The 19,122-nt window shown below is 55.2% G+C and overlaps 7 protein-coding genes across 7 annotated transcripts; 4 read left to right on the top strand and 3 right to left on the bottom strand.

Moving 5' to 3' along the window:
- Window positions 1–80: 80 nt before the first annotated feature.
- BDZ83DRAFT_580178 (uncharacterized protein) lies at window positions 81–3,765 on the bottom strand (the record flags this gene model as incomplete). Its single annotated transcript, XM_060505322.1, has 3 exons — window positions 81–3,083; window positions 3,133–3,542; window positions 3,600–3,765. 3 exons carry the CDS (start codon window positions 3,763–3,765, stop codon window positions 81–83), a joined length of 3,579 nt encoding a protein of 1,192 aa, XP_060363793.1.
- A 569-nt stretch (window positions 3,766–4,334) lies between these two features.
- On the top strand, window positions 4,335–6,666 carry BDZ83DRAFT_652807 (CASP C terminal-domain-containing protein; the record flags this gene model as incomplete). The annotated part of the gene is given in 3 exon segments (XM_060510555.1): window positions 4,335–4,477; window positions 4,496–4,677; window positions 4,724–6,666. 3 exon segments carry the CDS (start codon window positions 4,335–4,337, stop codon window positions 6,664–6,666), a joined length of 2,268 nt encoding a protein of 755 aa, XP_060363794.1.
- Window positions 6,667–8,584: 1,918 nt separating this feature from the next.
- BDZ83DRAFT_580219 (malate dehydrogenase) lies at window positions 8,585–9,505 on the top strand (the record flags this gene model as incomplete). The annotated part of the gene is made up of 3 exons (XM_060505328.1): window positions 8,585–8,792; window positions 8,859–9,411; window positions 9,475–9,505. The coding sequence occupies 3 exons, from the start codon at window positions 8,585–8,587 to the stop codon at window positions 9,503–9,505; spliced, it is 792 nt and encodes a 263-aa protein (XP_060363795.1).
- A 1,455-nt stretch (window positions 9,506–10,960) lies between these two features.
- BDZ83DRAFT_580114 (F-box domain-containing protein) lies at window positions 10,961–13,651 on the top strand (the record flags this gene model as incomplete). The annotated part of the gene is made up of 2 exons (XM_060505315.1): window positions 10,961–11,966; window positions 12,054–13,651. 2 exons carry the CDS (start codon window positions 10,961–10,963, stop codon window positions 13,649–13,651), a joined length of 2,604 nt encoding a protein of 867 aa, XP_060363796.1.
- Window positions 13,652–14,443: 792 nt separating this feature from the next.
- On the bottom strand, window positions 14,444–15,399 carry BDZ83DRAFT_652810 (ribosomal protein L22; the record flags this gene model as incomplete). The annotated part of the gene is made up of 3 exons (XM_060510556.1): window positions 14,444–14,602; window positions 14,691–15,092; window positions 15,397–15,399. The coding sequence occupies 3 exons, from the start codon at window positions 15,397–15,399 to the stop codon at window positions 14,444–14,446; spliced, it is 564 nt and encodes a 187-aa protein (XP_060363797.1).
- A 569-nt stretch (window positions 15,400–15,968) lies between these two features.
- BDZ83DRAFT_625509 (Fibrillarin-domain-containing protein) lies at window positions 15,969–17,664 on the top strand. The gene is made up of 4 exons (XM_060508497.1): window positions 15,969–16,340; window positions 16,414–16,529; window positions 16,593–17,253; window positions 17,314–17,664. The coding sequence occupies exons 1-4, from the start codon at window positions 16,196–16,198 to the stop codon at window positions 17,370–17,372; spliced, it is 981 nt and encodes a 326-aa protein (XP_060363798.1). The 5' UTR covers window positions 15,969–16,195; the 3' UTR covers window positions 17,373–17,664.
- A 182-nt stretch (window positions 17,665–17,846) lies between these two features.
- BDZ83DRAFT_753247 (uncharacterized protein) lies at window positions 17,847–18,725 on the bottom strand (the record flags this gene model as incomplete). Its single annotated transcript, XM_060514332.1, has 1 exon — window positions 17,847–18,725. One exon carries the CDS (start codon window positions 18,723–18,725, stop codon window positions 17,847–17,849), a length of 879 nt encoding a protein of 292 aa, XP_060363799.1.
- Between the last annotated feature and the right edge of the window lie 397 nt (window positions 18,726–19,122).

A 19,122-nucleotide genomic window follows, 5' to 3' on the forward strand; every position in this document is an offset into this window, starting at 1 on the left:
CCTCTACGGACCAAATCTACTCTAAATCAAAACATGACCCTCCTCGAATCTCCAAGACACCAACCACGGCTACGCGGCCACTAATTAGGCGCCTCAATCGACGGACCCTTCTCATCCACCTTGACAATCAGGTCGTGGTTCACCCTCAGGTTCTCCGCCGAGCTGAGAGCCTTGGTGACCGTCGTCTCGTGCCTCTCCTGCGTGATGCGCCGCAGCGCCGTCATCAAAAACCCGGCCACGACTTCGACGGACCACTGGTCGGGAATCAGCGCCAGCACATCCTCGACGTCGAACCAGCCCCCGAAACGCTCCAGCAGCGCACCCGTCTGCTCAATCTGATCGCTGACGTCCTGTATGGCGAGGAACTCGCCGAGGACAGCCCGGAACAGCCGCGCTTGCATGTCGTGCGTCGGCGTGCTCTCCCGCCTGCCGTCCGGGCGCGTGTAGATGCTCGAACCGCCGCGCAGGCAGTACGAGACAGCCGTGTCGTAGTCGCCCAGCTTGTGTACGAGGAGCCGGATGGCATCCTCGTGGCGCCTTTCGCGGCCGTCGAGGATGATAGTCTCGGGGACGAGAAGCTCGTCTGGCAGCGCCGAGATGCGCTCCCTGATGGCGGCGGCGTCGTACTGGTGAGCACCACCCAACAGCTGCAGTAGTCGCAGTCGGCTCTGCCAGACTTCGTCGTCTTCGGGAGCGTTGTCCGTGAGGAACTGTCTGTATGTCGGTTTCGGCGCTTGTAGTGCTCTATATGACGTGTACGTGCCGGCAAACGCGTCTCGGCTTTCTTGCGACGTCTCTAGATCGCTGAGAACAATGTCCAAGTAGTAGGCGATGAGGTCGTAAACGTAACCAGTGTGCCCCTTGCCGAAAACCAGATGCTCCAGGTAATATTTGACTGCGTCGGGAGCCTCTTCACGAAGGATGGCCACGACTTCCGCTGGCTCGAAGCCTGGCGCCTTGCCCTTGTCTTCTGCAAAGATTTGTACGCCAAGCTTTGGGTTGCGGCTGGCGAGCCAGACACCATACTCCCTCACAAGGGCCTGACTGCTAATCTTTGTGAGATACTCACGGACGCGCTGCTCTCCATCCTGCAGCTCGCCTCCATAGTCGGCCTCGCCCTCGACGATACGCCGCCAGGTCGCAAGAACGTCGCCCGCCATCTTGCGGCTCTGGTATAGTCGACTGAGTACGAATAGGCGGTGGTATGACTCCAAAAGGGACGCAGCTCGATCGAAGCAGTCTACGCCCTTGTCGACAACATCGTATAGTTCTGATCGGACAGACGAGCTCTTCCTCGCCAGGCCTACGGGTGAAGTCTGGTCGAGCTCAAGGAGCACCAGTAACAACGCGGCATCGACGGTCCGGAACACCTCGCTCTCGTCTGCAACGCTGCCGAATCCCTTCTTCTTTCTCCACGCGGCTAGGAACCGCCGCAGGAACTGTACGACTTTGCTGTCAAGGTCCCCTATTGAGTGACTGTCTTTGTGAAAATGCTCGCTTTCCAAGTAGTTCTCTGTCGTTCTCTTGACGCCGCCAAAGATCCAGATGCCTCTTCGGCTCTCAACAATCTCATTCCGTAGGCCGGGTATCAAAGACAAAACAACGCGCGGATCCAGACTGCTTTCCACCAAAACTTCCTCCAAGGCTTTCAGCTCAGCATCCGTGAAAGGCGCCTCTGTCGCATGCAATAAGTTGGTAAGGAGAAGCACACCAGCACGCTGGCGCAGGTAACTGAATGTCACAAACTCCAGCTCCGACCTGGCATCCTGCCCTCTAAACGAGTTGAGTACCGTGAAAATTGCACGTCGGTTAAGCTTGGCCGGGTCTGACGTTCCGTCCTGCTCGCATGCAGCTTCTAGTCGGGCTTCCAGCCGCAGCAACATTGGGTTCCGAATTGCCCACCAAATATGATCCTTTGCCCATACTGCTATCCTGGAGTTAGCATTTGCCAGTCGTCTGGCAAACTCACTCTCTTCAGCGTTTCTGTTTTCTTCCCACCCCTCGGGTAATGCGTCTTCTTCCTGGGAGTCGACATCACGCTCGAACAGTTCTCGTTCTTTCGTCATCTGCTCTAGGGATGATGCGGTGCGCGAGTCCGCACTTCTCGGTGAGAATATCGGGTTTTCGGCAAGGCCTCCAGGAAACGGGGAGAACTTCCTCTGGCAAAGTTTTTCGACAATCTCTTCGAAATGGGTCTCGTCGGTACCCATCAGCGAGCGAATACCCAAAGGTGTCGTTTCATCTCCTCCTGGTGTTTCCGTCTCCAACCACCATTTGGAAGTTTCTGGGTCCGCCCCGTCGGAATCCCATCTCTGAATCTCCAGCCCGTGACGGAGCCCCGCTTCCGAATCCTTCGTCATGGATGCAATGACATATCCCTCTTCATCCTGTTCCAGTGCCATCCTGGAAGATGCCTGGTTAGATAACCCACCATCAACCACCACTTCCCGCGGGTATCTGTCAAACTCGACAGTCGGTCTCGTTGGGTCCCCGTCAAGGTTCACAAACATCCCGATGCCGGGGTCCAACGGACCAGTGCCAGTGACAAGTAGGAATTCTTCGGCTGTTGGCGAAACAATGTGGGGTTTGAGGAAGACGGGAGCCGACTTTGTTGGAGAGGTCTCCGCGCGAGCAGTACCAGGCGCCGCTGGTAAGGGCTTGTCTGTTGATGGCGGCGGCAAGGGGCCTTCGCCCGAAGGTCTTGGACTGGCAGCTGGAGTTGGTGGTGAAGATCCTTGCCGTGCGCTATCATCAGCTCCTCGAGGGCTGAGGTCCCTCCGACCACCGCTGAGCAGACCGCCCAGGCTCGTGCTTCTAGCATGGCCGTGAGGGTCACCAGCAGACAGGAGTGGTCGGTTGTGAGCGGCTGAGGCACTTCTCAAGATTCCGCCATCTACACTGCCTGCAATGTCTTGAGCCTGGCCTATTTCACCCGCAGGCTGTGAGTCGTCCAAGGAGGATATGGTCATAAGCGGAATTCTAAGCTGCCTGCCAACATCGAGCAAGGAGTAACTCCGTGAATCAGCAACGCACGCAATGGAGTCGCGACGGATCGATATCGTTGTCCCAGGTACGTCGATATTCTGAATAGCCGTTAGTCACCAATCGCCTACGGGGCGAGGCATTGCGTACCTTGACTGCTCTTGCGACCTCACCGATCCTGACAACCTGAATCCTTCGCATTAGCGACAGGAGAATGAACACCCCTGCAGCGGGTTCATCAACATCATCTTGGGGATCGTTCAAGTCCACTCCCCCAACGCAGTTGCAGTTCTTCACCTGCGTAGTCCCGAATACGGGGCTGAATTCGGGCAGGGAGTAGAAAGTGACGGTCTGGTTGCAAAGCACACAGGCCTTTCCGACTTTGGGCAGAAGGAGAATCTGTTGGATGCCTGGGAGGGTGTTACTGTTCTCGGCAAAGGCCGGCCGCAGACGTGAGGCAAGTATAAAAGATGGTCGTCCGGCCGGATCGGCGGGGTCGGCTGGGATCTGGACAAAATGAAGCAATTCGGATGCGCTCGTGCCGATGTATAGGTTGTGGTCTGGTGAGAGGATGGTCAGAACCGTAATGAGCCATGAAAGAAGTCACATCTACCTACCTAGGTATTCAACACAATTGATCTTGGTCCCCTCGTCAGTGCCATCTGCCGACAATGGCACATCCTTTAACAATGTGCGCAGGACAAAGGGCCCGTCATTGCGGGCGATCGCACTGGAGCTCTCGGGCGCAGTGGAAGTCTGGCCGTCTGGATCCTCGGATGCCATATTAAATCAGTCGTGCTATCATGAGTGCCGTAATGCCATTGTCGAGCTCATGCGACGGTCGTCTCGAGGCGCGAAAGAGTCGTTCTGCTGGGAACCTATATGATGCAGCTGGGAAGCTCCGAAGCTGGGCTGGTAATCTGATGACATGGTCCAGTAGTGTAGGTATATCACCTTAGGTACCTACCTCATGTACAGCTAACCGTAAGCGGATTACGTAGCCCAGCTGTCCTGGGTGACCGGGTCGCTGTGCTAAAGGTACCTTAGGTACTGGCGCAGGCATGTGCCTGGGGCGGCCCCGTAGGGACGGAAACAACCAGCTGTTGCTGCCTCTGAACCCCTGCATGCCGTGCGCAGCCAATCAACTTGCTGCCCGGGAAGGGAACACGTTCCCCGAACCAGCGAGCTCAGTCGAAACACTCTCGATCTGTACTGAACGACAACAGCTACAACGGACACCGGCGGATTGAAACAACTCTTCGACCCTGCCGTCAACCTTGACTTCTTGGAGTTCCATGGGCTCCCGGTGATGAAGTGATCATTCAAGTTGCGACCGAGAAAACCGACCCAACATGGCAGACGTAGAATCCGTCCTGGCGGCCAATGCCAACGCGCCGCAGCCAGACGCACCTTCAGACAGTCCCAACCTGCCCGAGGGCGGCAACAAATTCCAGCATGCCATCTCGGCCTGGAGAAGTGAGAGAGCCCCTTGGCTGTAACTTTGAAAACGCAGTCTGACCGAGCTAGCTATCGACTACACGAACCTCGTCGCAAACCTCGACAACACTGCCTCCGAGATCGTCACATACCAGCGAGACTCAACTGTCCAGAGAAAGGAACTAGCCCAAAAGACAAAGGACTTCAGGAAGCTGGATGATACAACAAAGTTGAGCGAGATCAAGGGCCTGTTGAAAGGTATGCCGTCTTCATGGCTGGAGCGTTACTCTCACTAAACCAATAGCGTACCAAACCTTCATCGATCTCCTTACGAACCATTCAAAGTCAATCAACTCGGCCTTCCTTCAGACATACACATCCTTATCCGATGCGCCCGACCCATACCCGCTTCTCGAAGCGTCAGTCGACTCGATGCTCGTGTCCGAAGACACCCTTCCGAAGTTAACTGAGGAAAATCAGCACCTGCAAAAGTCTGTCGCTAAGCTGACGACCCAGCTTGAGGATACCGAGAGCAAGCTGCAGACAGAATCTGCTGCCAAGAGGGAGCTCGAAAGCAATCTGGATAGCAGGGTGAAGGAGGTGGAGGCTTCGTGGGTGGCGGTGCTCGATGAAAAGAAGGACAACTGGGCTGCAAAGGAGAAGACGTTGGAAGAAAAGGTCGAGAACCAGGAGCGTCTGCTCACCGAGATCAAGGCGAGCTACGAAGTCAACCAGCGCCTCGGAAAGACGGATGATGGGGATGCGGAGGGCCAGGTAGGCCACGTCACCAGTGCCGAAATCGAGATGCTTCACTCAGACCTTGACCGGACCAGCCAGCGGTTGGCCGAGATCGAGGCCCGGAACGAGCAACTGCGACTGGAACTAGCACAGGCAAAGTCATCCGCGACCACCCAGACGCCAGCATCTTTAGAAGACGACCCTGCTTACATGCGCATGCGATCGGAAAATTCATCACTCATCCGGAAGCTGGATGCTAGCAGGGTTGAGAAGGAGGGGCTCAAGCGTGATCTGGATTCCAGGCTGCGCAGCTTGGAGAGAGAGGTTGGCCTGCTCAAAGAAGAAAGGGACAATCTCAAGTCCAAGGTGCAGAAGTGGAGTGACTACGACGACGTCAAGCAGGAGCTTGAGGTACTCAAGAGCATTGAGTTCTCCACGGGTGATGATGATGATGTGAAGGATGTGGTCGAAAGTGCCACCGAGTCCAAGGGCCAAAGCGACACTTTGGAGAAGCTTCTCTTGGCACGAAACAAGAAGCTCGGTGATGAGCTGACGATCCTGCGCGTTTCCCACCAGGACTTACAGACTAAGCTCTCTGACCTCCAGGAGGACATGTCGCGAACGAACATGGATCTCGAAAAGTCGCAGAAACTGAACGAGCGACTCGAGAACGATCTTGCGACGCTGCAGTCAGAGTCGTCCAACGCGTTCCCTTCCGGCGCGTCGGTCGCAGGAACATTCAACCGCTACGCCCCATCAATCGCACCAGGACGAAGGGGAGGAGGAGGTGGTGGAAGAGTTTCGCCAACGTCATCCATCATCAGCGGAATTGACCCACGTATGGGTGGTGGAGGAGAGCCCTTTGGCGGCGGCTCTGGCATCCTGCCAATGATCACAGCGCAACGTGACCGTTTCAAAAAGCGAATTGCCGAACTAGAAAGCGAATTGTCGGACACGCATCGCACCGTCTCGCAGCTGAGACAGGAAGTATCAGCTCTTCAAAAGGACAACCTCAATCTTTACGAGAAGACGAGGTACGTCTCGACATACAATCGGGCCGGACCTTCAGCAACGTCGTCTTCAGCGGCATTCGCATCTAACCCGAACCCTTCAACGGTTTCCATTGGAGGCAGCGGCAACCCGGGAATTACAATGGACAGATACAAAAAGGCATACGAATCGAATATTTCGCCATTTGCCGCTTTCCGAGGGCGGGAGTCTGCCAGGGCCTACAAGCGAATGAGCTTCCCCGAACGAGTGGTATACTCAGTAACGCGAATGGTGCTGGCCTCTCGGACTAGTAGAAATCTATTTGCGGCGTACTGTGTCGCGTTGCATTTACTCGTCTTCTGCTCGCTATACTGGCTCGGCACGGTGGACGTGGAGCAGCATGCCAGTAACCTTGGCAAGTCGGTAGCAGGAGCCGCCGCCGCGGGCGCCGGGGGCCTCAAGGGAGGGGCCGGAAACGGCCACGGCGACTGGCAAGAGGAGGGGTTTAGTGGGCACTAGGCGGTGTTCAGTAACGTAAGGTGTCTGCTTGACGATGAGAGGGGGGGGGGGGCAACGAGATGGATGTCGATTAAACCAGCGACGAACGACTCTATGTGGGCGAAAACTGTATGCATAAAACTTGTTTTTTACCGACAACTGTACGATTGGGCGTTAGGACATTTGGTATGAACCGCGGCAGTACTTTAACTTGGCTGAGTGTGGGATGTTGTCAGAACACAGATGCCAGATCACTCTGAATATCAGTTACCGGGGAGTGAACGGGAACTTGTTCCATTATCCGAGATCATCTGGTCGAGATCATACCTTACCTTAGATGGCGTCAAGCAGCGTGGGAAACCGTGGCTCCCCACCTGGTCCACCACGATGTTCTATTCTAGGTTTCCCTTCCCGCTTCGACCTAGGGTAGGGTGGAAGGCTTTCTCCAGTCCCGAGCTGCCACCCAAATATCCAAAAAGACCAGCGACAATTCCCATTCGACGAGCGATTCCCGTTTGACGCTGGCCCGTCTGCGCGGCCCGGGTGGGGACATGGACTTGCAACCAATGAGAAGCTATTGCGGCCCTGGTTGGAAGCGCGGCAAAAGAAAGCAAACATAACCTTGAAAATGTACAAGAGCGGGTACATGCAACGTGGGCGCGTCGCCGGGCCAGAGACGGGTACAGCTTTTTTTGCAAGGTGGTACCGTCCCTGGGTAATCTCAGTCGGTTTGGCCTATCATATGTGAGGGTTGACGCGATTCTCTTGTTGCTATTTCAGGTTTCTAGCCGCTCTGGTTCGCTATTTTGCAGAGACACACATATGAGGATACACACACTCTCTCGGTCAAAGTCCAGATGAGGCAGGCCTTGTCTTTCATCGATACTCACCATATTGATGCAAATGAACAGACGGGTCAAGAAGGACAAAGGCGGACTGATTATTGCCATGTAGTAGGTCGGGTATAGCAGTCGATACAGTTGACAGAAGATAACGCCCTCCGTTGTTCACCATCCTCACTCGCATAGCACTCTTATTGTACAAACTGACATATTCTCGTCAATATACCTCAGATACCTTAGGTAAGTAATCGATAGAAGATAGACGCAAACACACGGCTGCGACCTCGAATCCTCGAGTCCTTAGCAGCGAGCGAGCACAACACCCTCGAAAACGTGGAGCGCGTCGCTACCTGTCACCACACATCGAGGCCGTTCGAAGCGGGCCAGGCGCTTGCATCTTCCCTGACCCCGGCGAAGATCGCCTGGCATCCACACACCCCGCTGGTATTACTTGCATCTCTGCCATTCCACTCATTCGCCCTCGCTCCCACACATCCTCGTCCTCCTGTCCTCTTCCCGCCCGTCGTACGGTTGCATGGCATGGCGGCTGCCAGTCTTGATTCATGGAAGCCGCTGCGAATACCGAGCCGTTGCCTCGCACACCACGGCGGCAGACTCCCCCTTTCCCCCGGCTACCCTCCCCCCGCCATCTTTTTTTGTAACCTGCCATTGATACCATGCCATTCTGGGCAGGTCAGGAACCTAGGGCCCTAATGAGATGCATTGGCCGCCGTTTCTTTGCCGCCGGGGAAGGGAGGTAAGCGATTTGAGGACGTCGTGGTATATTAGAAACGGCTGCCCGCTTGCACTACGGAACTTGTGTAGCCCACCCCTTCCATCTACCACGGTTCATCTCATATATCGAGAGAACGAATCTGCTTCCGCTTTTCTTGAGTTTTTCATTATTTCCTAGTCTCGCATTTCATTGGTTTCGTTTGGGTTTTTACTTGCTTGAAATTTTGGTTCGACATTTCCACTCTTCTGGGGAACGAAGCATAATCACCAACACCAACAACCGAACATCATCGAATACCTTGACATCCGCCCTTTCTACTCCACATTATCACCCCCAACACACGCAGTCACATATAACCAACATGCGTTGCTCGACACTGTTGGTGCCGGCTCTGGCATCCCTTGCCCTTGCTGCGCCGACTTACCCCACGCTCAACCTCCAAGCCGCGTTGCCGGGTAGCATCGAACAAATCTCCGAGTACTTCAACATGCTGGCAACCAAGGTTCAGGCCACCAAGTACCTATCCACCGCACCAGTCTGCGACCTCTCCACGGCTAAGCTACCTCAAGGTGAGTTGAGAGAGAGCTCCCGCGGCCTGGTAAGAGGCTTATGTATACTAACACCACATTCCCCAGCCGCAACCGAGACTCTCGGCAAGCCCAGAGACGGTCTAACCCTCATGCACATCGCCATCGGCCGCGGCACCCAAAACTACACCTGCGACACCAGCAACTCGACAGCCGTCCCTATCGCCACCGGCGCCGTCGCCACCCTCTTCAACGCCAGCTGCGTCGGTTCCCTGTACCCGGACCTGCTCGACAAGCTGCCGGTGGTGGCCATGGACTTCAACCTCACCGAAGAGGAGACGAACCGCCGTCTGGGGCCGAGCAACCTCGCCATCTCGGGCCACCACCTCTTCACCGGAAAGGGCGTCCCGCTCTTCATGCTCGAGAACGACGGCGCGTCCGTCGGCGACTCTTACTGCGCCAAGAACGCGTCCATGCCCGCGCCCCTCACGGCCCAGTCCGGTCAGCACGGCGAGGCGGCGGTGCCCTGGCTCCGGCTGCGTACCGTCGAGCCCAGCACCGGGGACGTCCAGGAGGTGTACAGGATACACACCGTCGGCGGCAGCGCGCCGGCTTCGTGCCAGGGCCAGGCTGCTACGATTGAAGTCCAGTACGCTACACAGTATGTTTAAAATCATCCTCAGTTGAGACTGCATAGATCAGTTTGACTCACAACAAGCTTTAGATACTGGTTCTTTTCTGGCCCAGCTCAATAAGTCGCACCACTTGATGAGCACTCACTTTGCGAAAGAGAATCAACTGTTCTGATTCGAAAGGCGTTGGAGGTGTTTTTGGGTTTCCGCAGAAATATGTCATAGTTGTTCTTATTCGATATACCATCATGTATTCCCACGGCAGTTGTATAGGTCATCATCCTATTGATGAACTTTTGTGTTGTGGCTGGAGATTAGGCCGGCCAGTAGACTGAAGCCGCTAGATAACACTCGTAATGGAATGGTCGTCTGTTGAGTCTTGTGAAGCCCATCGAGGTGTTCGTATTGATGCATGAGTCAAAGTTCGTTCCTAATATTTACAGATACGAAGACCAACAAGATGGAGGCAGCCGTATCCGTAAACGGTGTGAATTCGGCGTGCCGCCCTTTCATCATACTTTATCAGTTTGGCCAACCTTATTGAGAGAAAGTGGTCACCGCATCTGTGAGATGGTTAGACAGCAATATAATGGGTAAGTCATCATGTGAGTGCATGCCCAAAAGGAATGAGGAGAATGTGAGAACGATGAGGTGAGTGAGACGCAAGTGGAAGGAAGCATCGGTGATACTCAGTGCAAGCCTGGGCCGTTAAGGTAGGTAGTCAGGACCCTGACTGGGTCCACCACCTACCTAGCCTCGCCCCGGTCCTTGCCGGAAGCACCCCGCCAAACAATCCCATGTTGAACACCTGGGAGGGCTGAGGTAAGGTACTTGCTGATCCCTAGGAAATAGCCCCACCTAGGGCCACATGCTGATCCGAGTAGCCAATAGTGCAGTTGCTTTTGTCTGAGTTGACGCTAAAAAGTGGTCTCACAAACCTCCGACCTGGGCACCTGCCACCAGTGACTTCACTTTTCTCGGCTCCTGCTGGCTGTGCTTTGCAGCGAAATTCCGTGGACTGTCACCTCCCCACTGGGGATTTTTTTTGTTCAATTAATTGCTTCAACAATCCGTTCCAACAACCCGCTTCAACCAAATATCTCTTTGAGCCGATCGTTCGCATTGTTTATTGCGCACCGTCGGTAGCCAGGTATGTAAACAGCAGTTAGATCCTTCATCATCATGCATTATTGCTGACTCCCTGGCCAAGACGATTGTGCACCTTTTGACGATTGCTCGGTCGCCCGCGACTCGTTCTTTGATCGATTTTTGTATCCGACCAAGTGCTCCTGCAGCCACGAAGCACAATTATCCAGCGAACCACTCATTGCTTTCAATAACCAATTTCCCCTCGATTTTGGGACAGGTCACTGTCGAGTACAATATTATTACAGTCTCCCATTCCATTGCCCGAATCGTCCGACCCGACAGCCCACTACCGAGCGACCGATGAATACCGAGCTCCTCCGACTCCCTCACTGAACCTCGACAACCGACACCAAGTCCAGCCAGCCAAGCTCACCTATGCTTGGTTAACCAATGGTCGAAATGAACAGAAGGGCACCTGCTTCTTCGGAAATGCCCCGCAAACGCCGGCGGATACGAGGACAGAGTGCCATGGCTTCAGACCCTCCCCAGCTCACCTGGCCCATTGGCCGGGTCCCAGTCGAGATCTTTGACGAAATCACGACCTACCTTTCCCGACCGGATGTTAAGAACCTCCGCTTGGTCAACCACGAGTTTGACAAGATGATCTCGTCCAAGCACTTCCGCAACGTCGTGGTTCCTTTCCGATCGGAGATGTATAAGGCAAGAAAGCAGAAGTACCTGGACGATGGAGGTCAAGGCCAGCCTCAACTTGGAAAGGACACCCTCTTCTCCAGTGGCATGCGCATTTTCCAGTCTTTCGGCGAGCATATTCTTCGATTTGCCTTGTCGCTTGAGCTGGACGAGGAGAGCCTTGCCTACCCTCCCATCAAGCCGACCCAGCAAGCCGTTACCTCGTACTGGGGTATCTACCGCTGGCCTCATGAGTCGTACAACCGATATGCGGAACTTGAGGGGCTTGAGCAGACTGCCGATGAGACAGCGTCCATGACAGAGGCCTTGAAGTGCCTCGTTCAGGTTCAGGAGCTTGGGCTGTGTTGCGATGCCGGGCTTGGCTACCTTCTGGGACCCGACCAGCAGTTGGAGAGCCCTCCTCTGCCTCACCCGGTCTTTGGCCTCCGCAATCTGCGATACCGAAACCTGCAGCGACGCCTAGCGCGAGCCGATTCGGACTCTATGAACGCCCGAAAGCTCGCCTTTGAGAGTCCTCGAGATTTCAAATACACGGTGCTGGAGACCATGGTCACGAATGCCGGGTACACGCAGGCGCAGGCTAAGGACGCGATTGCTATACTCTTGAGCACCGAGAACGTGTCACTCACTAACATTGACTTTGACGAACGTACCGCCGCCGCTGCTGCCGCCGCTGCCCATGCGGCCGCCCATGCAGCCCAGACCACCGCAGATGCTCGCGCCAACGTAGCTGCTCACGCCAACCAGCACAACATTGCCAACATTGCCCAACTCATCGCCCAGGGTCAACCTGCCCCGTTCTTCAATGCGGCTGATTTCGATCCTCCCGACCATGATGATGAGATTGCCGAAGCAAACGCTGAAGCGAGAGCGGCGGCCACTGTGCTTAATGAGCTCACGGCTGGCCATCCACTGCAGCCCAGGAATCTGACTAGAGCTCAGAAGGAGATGCTGCTGGAGCTGGAATGGGCCCACCGAGCTCTCATTCAATCTTACGTCCTCGCCCTCATCGACAACGCCCGGATGAATAGCTTCAATGCTTTGACGACCCTGACGATCGCCAAGATTCCAGGCAGCCACGTCTACATGCTCCAGAGGTCGGATTTCTGGCAGAGTCTGCCCAACCTGACCAACGTTGCGCTTGCCGTTGTAGCCGATTGGCGCCAGGTTTCTAAAGTTGCCCCTGGTTGCGTCGAGGACGACTTCGTCTCGCCTGTCAAGGCGGTGACTAAGGTGTATCGTTTGATTCAGGACCACATCGCGGCACAGTTCAACATTAAATTCCTCCATTTTGAGTGGATTTGCGGTGGCGAGTTCGCACCTGGCATCACCCAGCGGAATCAATATGTGCTTCCCGCTCCATTCTGCGACCCGATGCAAATGGTTCATCCTGAAGGTGCCAAGTCGCCAGACGCCTTGCTCACTCTACCGCACATCAGACACTTGTCGCTCAAGAACTGCTACTCGGCGCCTCACGTCTTTCTACAGGTTCTACGAACAATGGGATCGCAGTCTCTGGAGAAGCTGGAACTCGAAAGTGTCTCTCTCACGGGCGCACCTACGAGAAATCCTGCTGCCGAGAATGCCTTTGGACCTGCACTCGTCATTGGCCCGGCACATGGTCCAGGCATTGTACTTCACGGGCATGGCCAGGCTCAAGGTGCGCAAGCCGCGGGTCAGAATCAGGCGCCTCCGTTGCCGCCGGCACCTCTTCAACCGCAAGTCAACCCGGGCTTCGGGGGTGCGCCAGGGGTTCCGATCCCTCAGGGCCCGCTGCATGCTCCTGGCATCTTGCCGGCGCATCTAGCTGGCATGATGATGCAGCAACCTCTTCCGCTAATCGCCAATGTGGCGAACAACGCGGCGCCTCCACCTCCACCTCCACCTGATCCAATGGCCGGCTGGGGTAGGATGCGACTACGACAGCCACGACTGCTGTCTTGGGCTGGCATCATTGAACGTCTTGCACCGACCCCACCGATTCAAGAGATCATGGTCGGTCAAGGTACCGAAGATGACGAAGAGGATTGGGTGGATGACTTTGTACGGAAGGATGACGGATTCTCGCTCTTGCCGCGGCCGCACAGTCTCGTCAGGGAGAAGGAGTTGCTCAGTATCCACAACATCTCCCTCAAGTCCTGCGGCTACGTGGTCCTGGACATTCCGATGGTTGACAATCATAGCATCATGCCAACCACGTCCCCCTGGCAAGAGCCTGCGGAAGTGACTGCGCGTCGGCGGGAGCTCATGCCCTTCATGCAGTCTTGCGGCGACAGGCTAGCGGCTAAGATCACCAATCATATCAGCAACCAGGAGCACTTTAACCTCTCGACCGCCTTTGGTATGGACACGGAGTGGACCGGTGTGTACGATGAGGAGGTTATTGAAGCTGCAAAGAGGGATGGCATCGTTCACCCTGGAAGAGGACGAATCACGGGCATGATTACTAAGATGGCTGAGCAGGTATGAGCTGCACCACTTGATTACGATGGAAACTGTATAATGAACAATTGGGATTTGGGTGGGCCGCGGGAGTCTTTGGTTTTTCGGCGTTTTTGGCAAAAGATACCACGGGCTCAAAATTGGGACGGAAAGGCGGGCGGGATAATGACTGGATGAGGGACCCATAACTCCGTAGTCACCTTATAGTAGGAAGACAACAAAAGTTGACAACACAATCATCGTCATCATTACCTGTAAGCCGGGCTGAATTGCGTCTCTGAAGTTGCAGTCACAAGAACAGGACTGTTCTTTAGGCCGACCATAGTAGGAATTGCTACCTCAAGACTCGAAGAGTTGGGCAGCGTAGTACTCCATACTCATCACGGGGGGCGACACTGGGGTGATTTGATTTAGAAGCAAGCCAAAATTGAATGCATTTCCTCGTAACCGTTTGACGCCGATGCCGATGCCGATCATGGTAAACTAGGGACCGCCATGGGGGAATCATTGTTGCATGTTTGTTTATTGGTGGCCCATGCAGACCGTTGCGCGTGTGAATTCGCATGCCAATCCCTAAATGCCATGAGACCATAGCCTTCCTGTACACCAGCATATGAAAAGCCGCAAAGTTCTTTTTTGTATTTGAATCCACGCATCCATCCACAACCCAAAGACCAAATCCATCCCAGGGGGGTTGTTGTGGTGTACCGCGCTTGTCCACACTTCGCGCCGACCCTTTTTGCTCACGTCATGAACCGCACACACGCCACAAAAATCGAAGATCCGTTTCTTAAAAGATTAAAGAGTTGGGAGATTCGCTTATGCGGCGGTGATGGCCTGGCGGGTGCGGGCACCGCGCTGGCGGGAGTTGAGGCGGACGTCCTCGCGACCGGCGACGGCCTCGGACTTCTGGACGACCTCCTCGCCCTCGGTGAGGATGAGCTCGATGTGGCAGGGGTTGGACATGTAGGGGTTAATCTGGGACAAGTGTTAGTTCGTCCACCTTCTTCTGCTAGTCTCTGTCTTTCTCCTTCTCAGAGGACAGACTCGGGTGGTAAAAACATACGCGACCGTGGGCACGGTATGTGCGTCTCCGTTGCTTGGGGGCCTGGTTGACCTGGATGTGCTTGACGACGAGGTTGCCGGTGTCGAGGCCCTTGGCGTCGGCGTTGGACTCGGCGTTCTTGAGGAGGCCGAGGAGGAACTCGGCGGACTTGACGGGCCAGCGGGCCTTGGTGACGCCGAAGGCCTTGCCCTGGGCGGTGCGGCCGATGGAGCCGGCGTAGCGGCGGAAGGGGACGGCCTCCTTCTTCTCGGAGACGTTCTCGAGGAAGGTGACGGCGCGCTGGAGCTTCCAGCCGTTGATGGCCTGGGCGGTCTCACGGGTGTTCTTGAAGGACACACGGAGGTAGGCACCGCGCGCGCGGGCCGACTTCGCGGGGGCGATCTCTTGAGCGGCGTAGCGAACCTGAATTGTGACAATAAGGGGTCAGTCTTTTGGGTTCTGGGATGTAACGAGCACTGGATGTCTCCAAGTGTTCCGCATGTTCCTCATTCCTCCTCTTGGTCGACCATCATGAGTGACATAATTGAGTCACAAGTCCAGTTTTTCTCTTCATTTGACATCGTGAAATTTCGACCCTCTTTCGACGAGGGGCAAGGGAATCGTCTCGGCGGCTGCAAACAGGGTCGAAATTTCGTCGAGTACACAGATTTCCTCCTCTTTCTCGTCGACGCGGAACATAGGGAAAGCGAGCGGCGGTGCGACTTACCATCTTGATCGTTGGGTGTGGTGATGGTTTCGGTGGTCGGTCGGTGGTCGGTCGTGGGCTGGCTGTCAGAGTGAGGTTAGAAGAAATTCACAACTTTCGTTGACCCTAGCCCTCCTGCGCCGGGTTGGCTCGCTTGCGGATCGGGAAACGGCAGGGGGGTCGGCCTTAGGGTTCCGCAACCCTATGGGGTAAATGGTCGATTTCTTCCAGCTTTGACCGGGGGAAAAATCACAATGAAAAAACTGATGAGACTCACGATTCGTTTGGTTGAATGATGAACAGCCTGGGGCTTTTTGGGATTTTCTGGAATGAGTTGGCGGCTTGGGAAGTTGGGATAAATGGAAAAGGTGATATTTCGAGGTGTTCTTCAATTCCGTTGCAAGCCAGGTACTGGACACTACCACCTGGTTTCTGACGCTCCTGCCTTCCCCCGAACATGAGACCCCACTTTGCAGGTGGACCCTGTGTCCCTCCTTATCTAATCGCGAAAAAAAAACTTGCCGGAAGGCGGCTCCTCTGAAATTCCGCATTGTCCAATCACCTTGATGACCCCACAATCTTTCTGTCAGTTTGGCCCGTGCGTACTCTTGAAGCTCTCAGAAAAAAAGTCCGACGAAAAATTTCAAACACCCAGCCCAGTATCCAGTTGTCCCAACCCGCCACCAAGAGGATTAGCATTATCTGCGCCTCTCACCCCCAATTCGACTCTTCTTTCGCAACTTGGGAACTGCCAGTCTTGTTCTCTTTCTTTTTGCAACAACGAGTCCTTTTCGACTACCCGACACATATTTAAAAGACAATGGCTCCCTTCACTCCTCGTGGCGGCGGTGGTCGCGGCGGCGGCGGTCGTGGTGGTTTCGGCGGCGGACGTGGTGGTGGTGGCCGTGGAGGCTTCGGCGGTGACCGCGGCCGTGGCGGTTTCGGTGGACGTGGTGGTGGTCGTGGTAAGTTCTTGAAAGAATCTGCTTTTCGCGATGTCAAGTGCGGAAGAATGAGTGTGCTAACAAGATCCTACAGGTGGTGGTCGCGGTGGTCCTGGCGGTGGTCGTGGCCGCGGAGGTGTCTCCAAGGGTGGCAGGGGCGGCCGTGGTGGTGCTGCTGGCGGTCAGAAGGGAGGTCAGAAGGTCATCGTGGTATGTCACAACCCAAGGCTTTTCTTCTCATGATGAGCATTGTTCACTAACAAAAGATCGCAGGAGCCCCACCGTCACGAGGGTGTCTTCGTTGTCCGTGGCAAGGAGGACGCCATCGCAACCCGCAACATTGTCCCCGGCGAGTCCGTCTACGGCGAGAAGCGCGTCTCTGTCGACAACCAAACCCAGAACGAGGACGGCACCACCACAACCACCAAGATCGAGTACCGCGTGTGGAACCCCTTCCGCTCCAAGTTGGCCGCCGCCGTCATTGGTGGTCTCGAGAAGCTCTACTTCGGCCCCGGCTCCAAGGTCCTTTACCTCGGTGGTGCCTCCGGTACCTCAGTCTCCCACGTCGCCGATATTGTCGGTCCTACCGGCTTCGTCTACGCTGTCGAGTTCTCCCCCCGTTCCGGCCGTGATCTGATCGGCATGGCCGCCAAGCGCACCAACGTTGTCCCCATTGTCGAGGACGCCCGCCAACCCCTCAAGTACCGCATGCTCATGCCCATGGTCGACTGCATCTTTGCCGATGTTGCCCAGCCCGACCAGGCCCGTATCGTCGCCATGAACGCCCACCAGTTCCTCAAGGTCGGCGGTGGTATCCTTATCTCTATCAAGGCCAACTGTATCGACAGTACCGCCCCCGCTCACAAGGTCTTCGCCATGGAGGTCGAGAAGCTGAGAGGAGAGCGCATCACCCCCAAGGAGCAGCTTACGCTAGGTTTGTATCCCCCTATCTCCTCTAGAAGGGAAAGCCCTCATGACTAACACACTATCACAGAGCCCTTCGAGCGTGATCACTGCCTCGTCGCTGCCGAGTACTCGCGCTACGCGAAATAAATGTGAAAACGAAAAGGGAGAAAAAAGTATTGTATGCGTTGCGTAAAGAAGAGTGGTGGGTGAGCGGTTGAATCTGTACATTTGCGAGATTCCCACGAGATTTGACTTTTGCTTCAATGGGTACGGTCGGTCGGACTTCATCTGGACAGGCGTTAGGAATTTAGGACTGGTCTAGTTCAAAACTTGCATGTTAACCCATATAGGTATTCAAAAAGTCCCTCGCGGTGAAAATGACATGTTTAATGGGCTTATAGACTTGAATAGGAGTAGTAGTTCGTTGCGCTTTTTGCTGTCTCATTTTCTTCCCCCTCCGTAGTGACTGACAATGGCAGTGACTAACATTTGTCTTGATGTGCCCCTACTTCCACTCCGCCTGGCTCTAATTGCCTCCGTCATCGAAGTCGTCAATGAAAGCTCCCGAAACCCCTTATCCCCAACATGTACGTCTAGACTTCATGCAGCCCAGCCCCCGCTTCACTCAATCACATCCACAAGACTTAAGCCAAGTACCGGCGCCCCACACATCTCCGACCCATCCTCTGTCTGATCGGCCCACGACACTAATCCCGACGAGAGCTGCGCCGTCGGCCTGTCCTCCAGCTGCTGCTGCGGCTGCTCCTCCTGCCCACCACCGATTCTCCACCGGTCCTCGTAGCAGCCGTACTCCACGAGGTCGCGGGCAATGTACACGACCCGCTCCTGCTCGGGCTGCCAGTCCATCGGCTCAGCCGGGCCCCCGGCGCCGACGCTGCGGGCCCACGACTCGACCGATGAGCGTTGCTCGTCCAAGAGGGACAGAATGTGGTTGCGGAAGTGGTAGTTGTCGACGACGAGGTCGCTGTTCTGTTGCTGCATGTGCTGACGTATCTCGCGTCCGGTGTCGTTTATGCTGCGGCGACGTTTCGAGGCTCTGTGATTCACCGGCTCGAGATTAAGCTCGAGGTCGGGCTTATGCTTAGGTTTTCGGCGGCGCCTCACGATATCCAAGTAGCCGTCGTTGTCGTTCTTTCGGTGGTCTTTTTTATAGCCCGGTGTCCTTGATGTCCTGAGGACGAGGGCTGTCGAGGGTGACTCTGGTGGCATGGGGATCATCTTCAGATCGCCGTCTGTGTCCGACTTGGCTTCGGCTTGGCGGTTCTGTCGGTGGCGTTTGGGGGAACGAGGAGGAGGAGGATGATGATGATGTTCGTACAGCGACCGGTGTCTTGGAGTTGCGTGATATTCGATATCTTTCCGAGAAGGGTATCGACGGGTCTTGACGATGGGGAACCCTTCTGTGAGACTCAGGTCCGGCTCTGGACTGGCTTGCCTGCGTTTGGATGCGCGTTTCGACATTCTGTGGCCTCGTGACATTGTGACGTTCCTCACGTAGAGGTCGAATCCTTTTTGAGAGGGGTGTGACGAGGATACTAACATGTGTGGCTATCCGCCATCTGAGGGGATTCAAAACTGCTCAAACTCTGGATATCCAGGGAGTATAACTTTCCGGTTGAGGCTGTCCGTCGATGAAGTCTTCTTATTTTAATCTCGGTTGTACCTGCGAGGTTTGCTCGCGCATCTTCTGACCTTCGACATATTGTCGACATATTGACGACAAAGCCAGAACGACCCAGATCTTGTTTCCCATCGATAGAATGTTAAGTTTCTAGAAGCCAACGAGCAAAGACTCCCCGGTGTGACGGAACAATGTACTAGAAGGTATCTATAGAGGCCAGCCTCGTTCAACCTCGAAACTGAGCAATACGACAAT

This window comes from Colletotrichum acutatum (assembly GCF_030867785.1).
Source record: "Colletotrichum acutatum strain CBS 112980 chromosome Unknown BDZ83scaffold_61, whole genome shotgun sequence".
In the NCBI taxonomy this organism is placed as follows: Eukaryota; Fungi; Ascomycota; class Sordariomycetes; order Glomerellales; family Glomerellaceae; genus Colletotrichum; species Colletotrichum acutatum.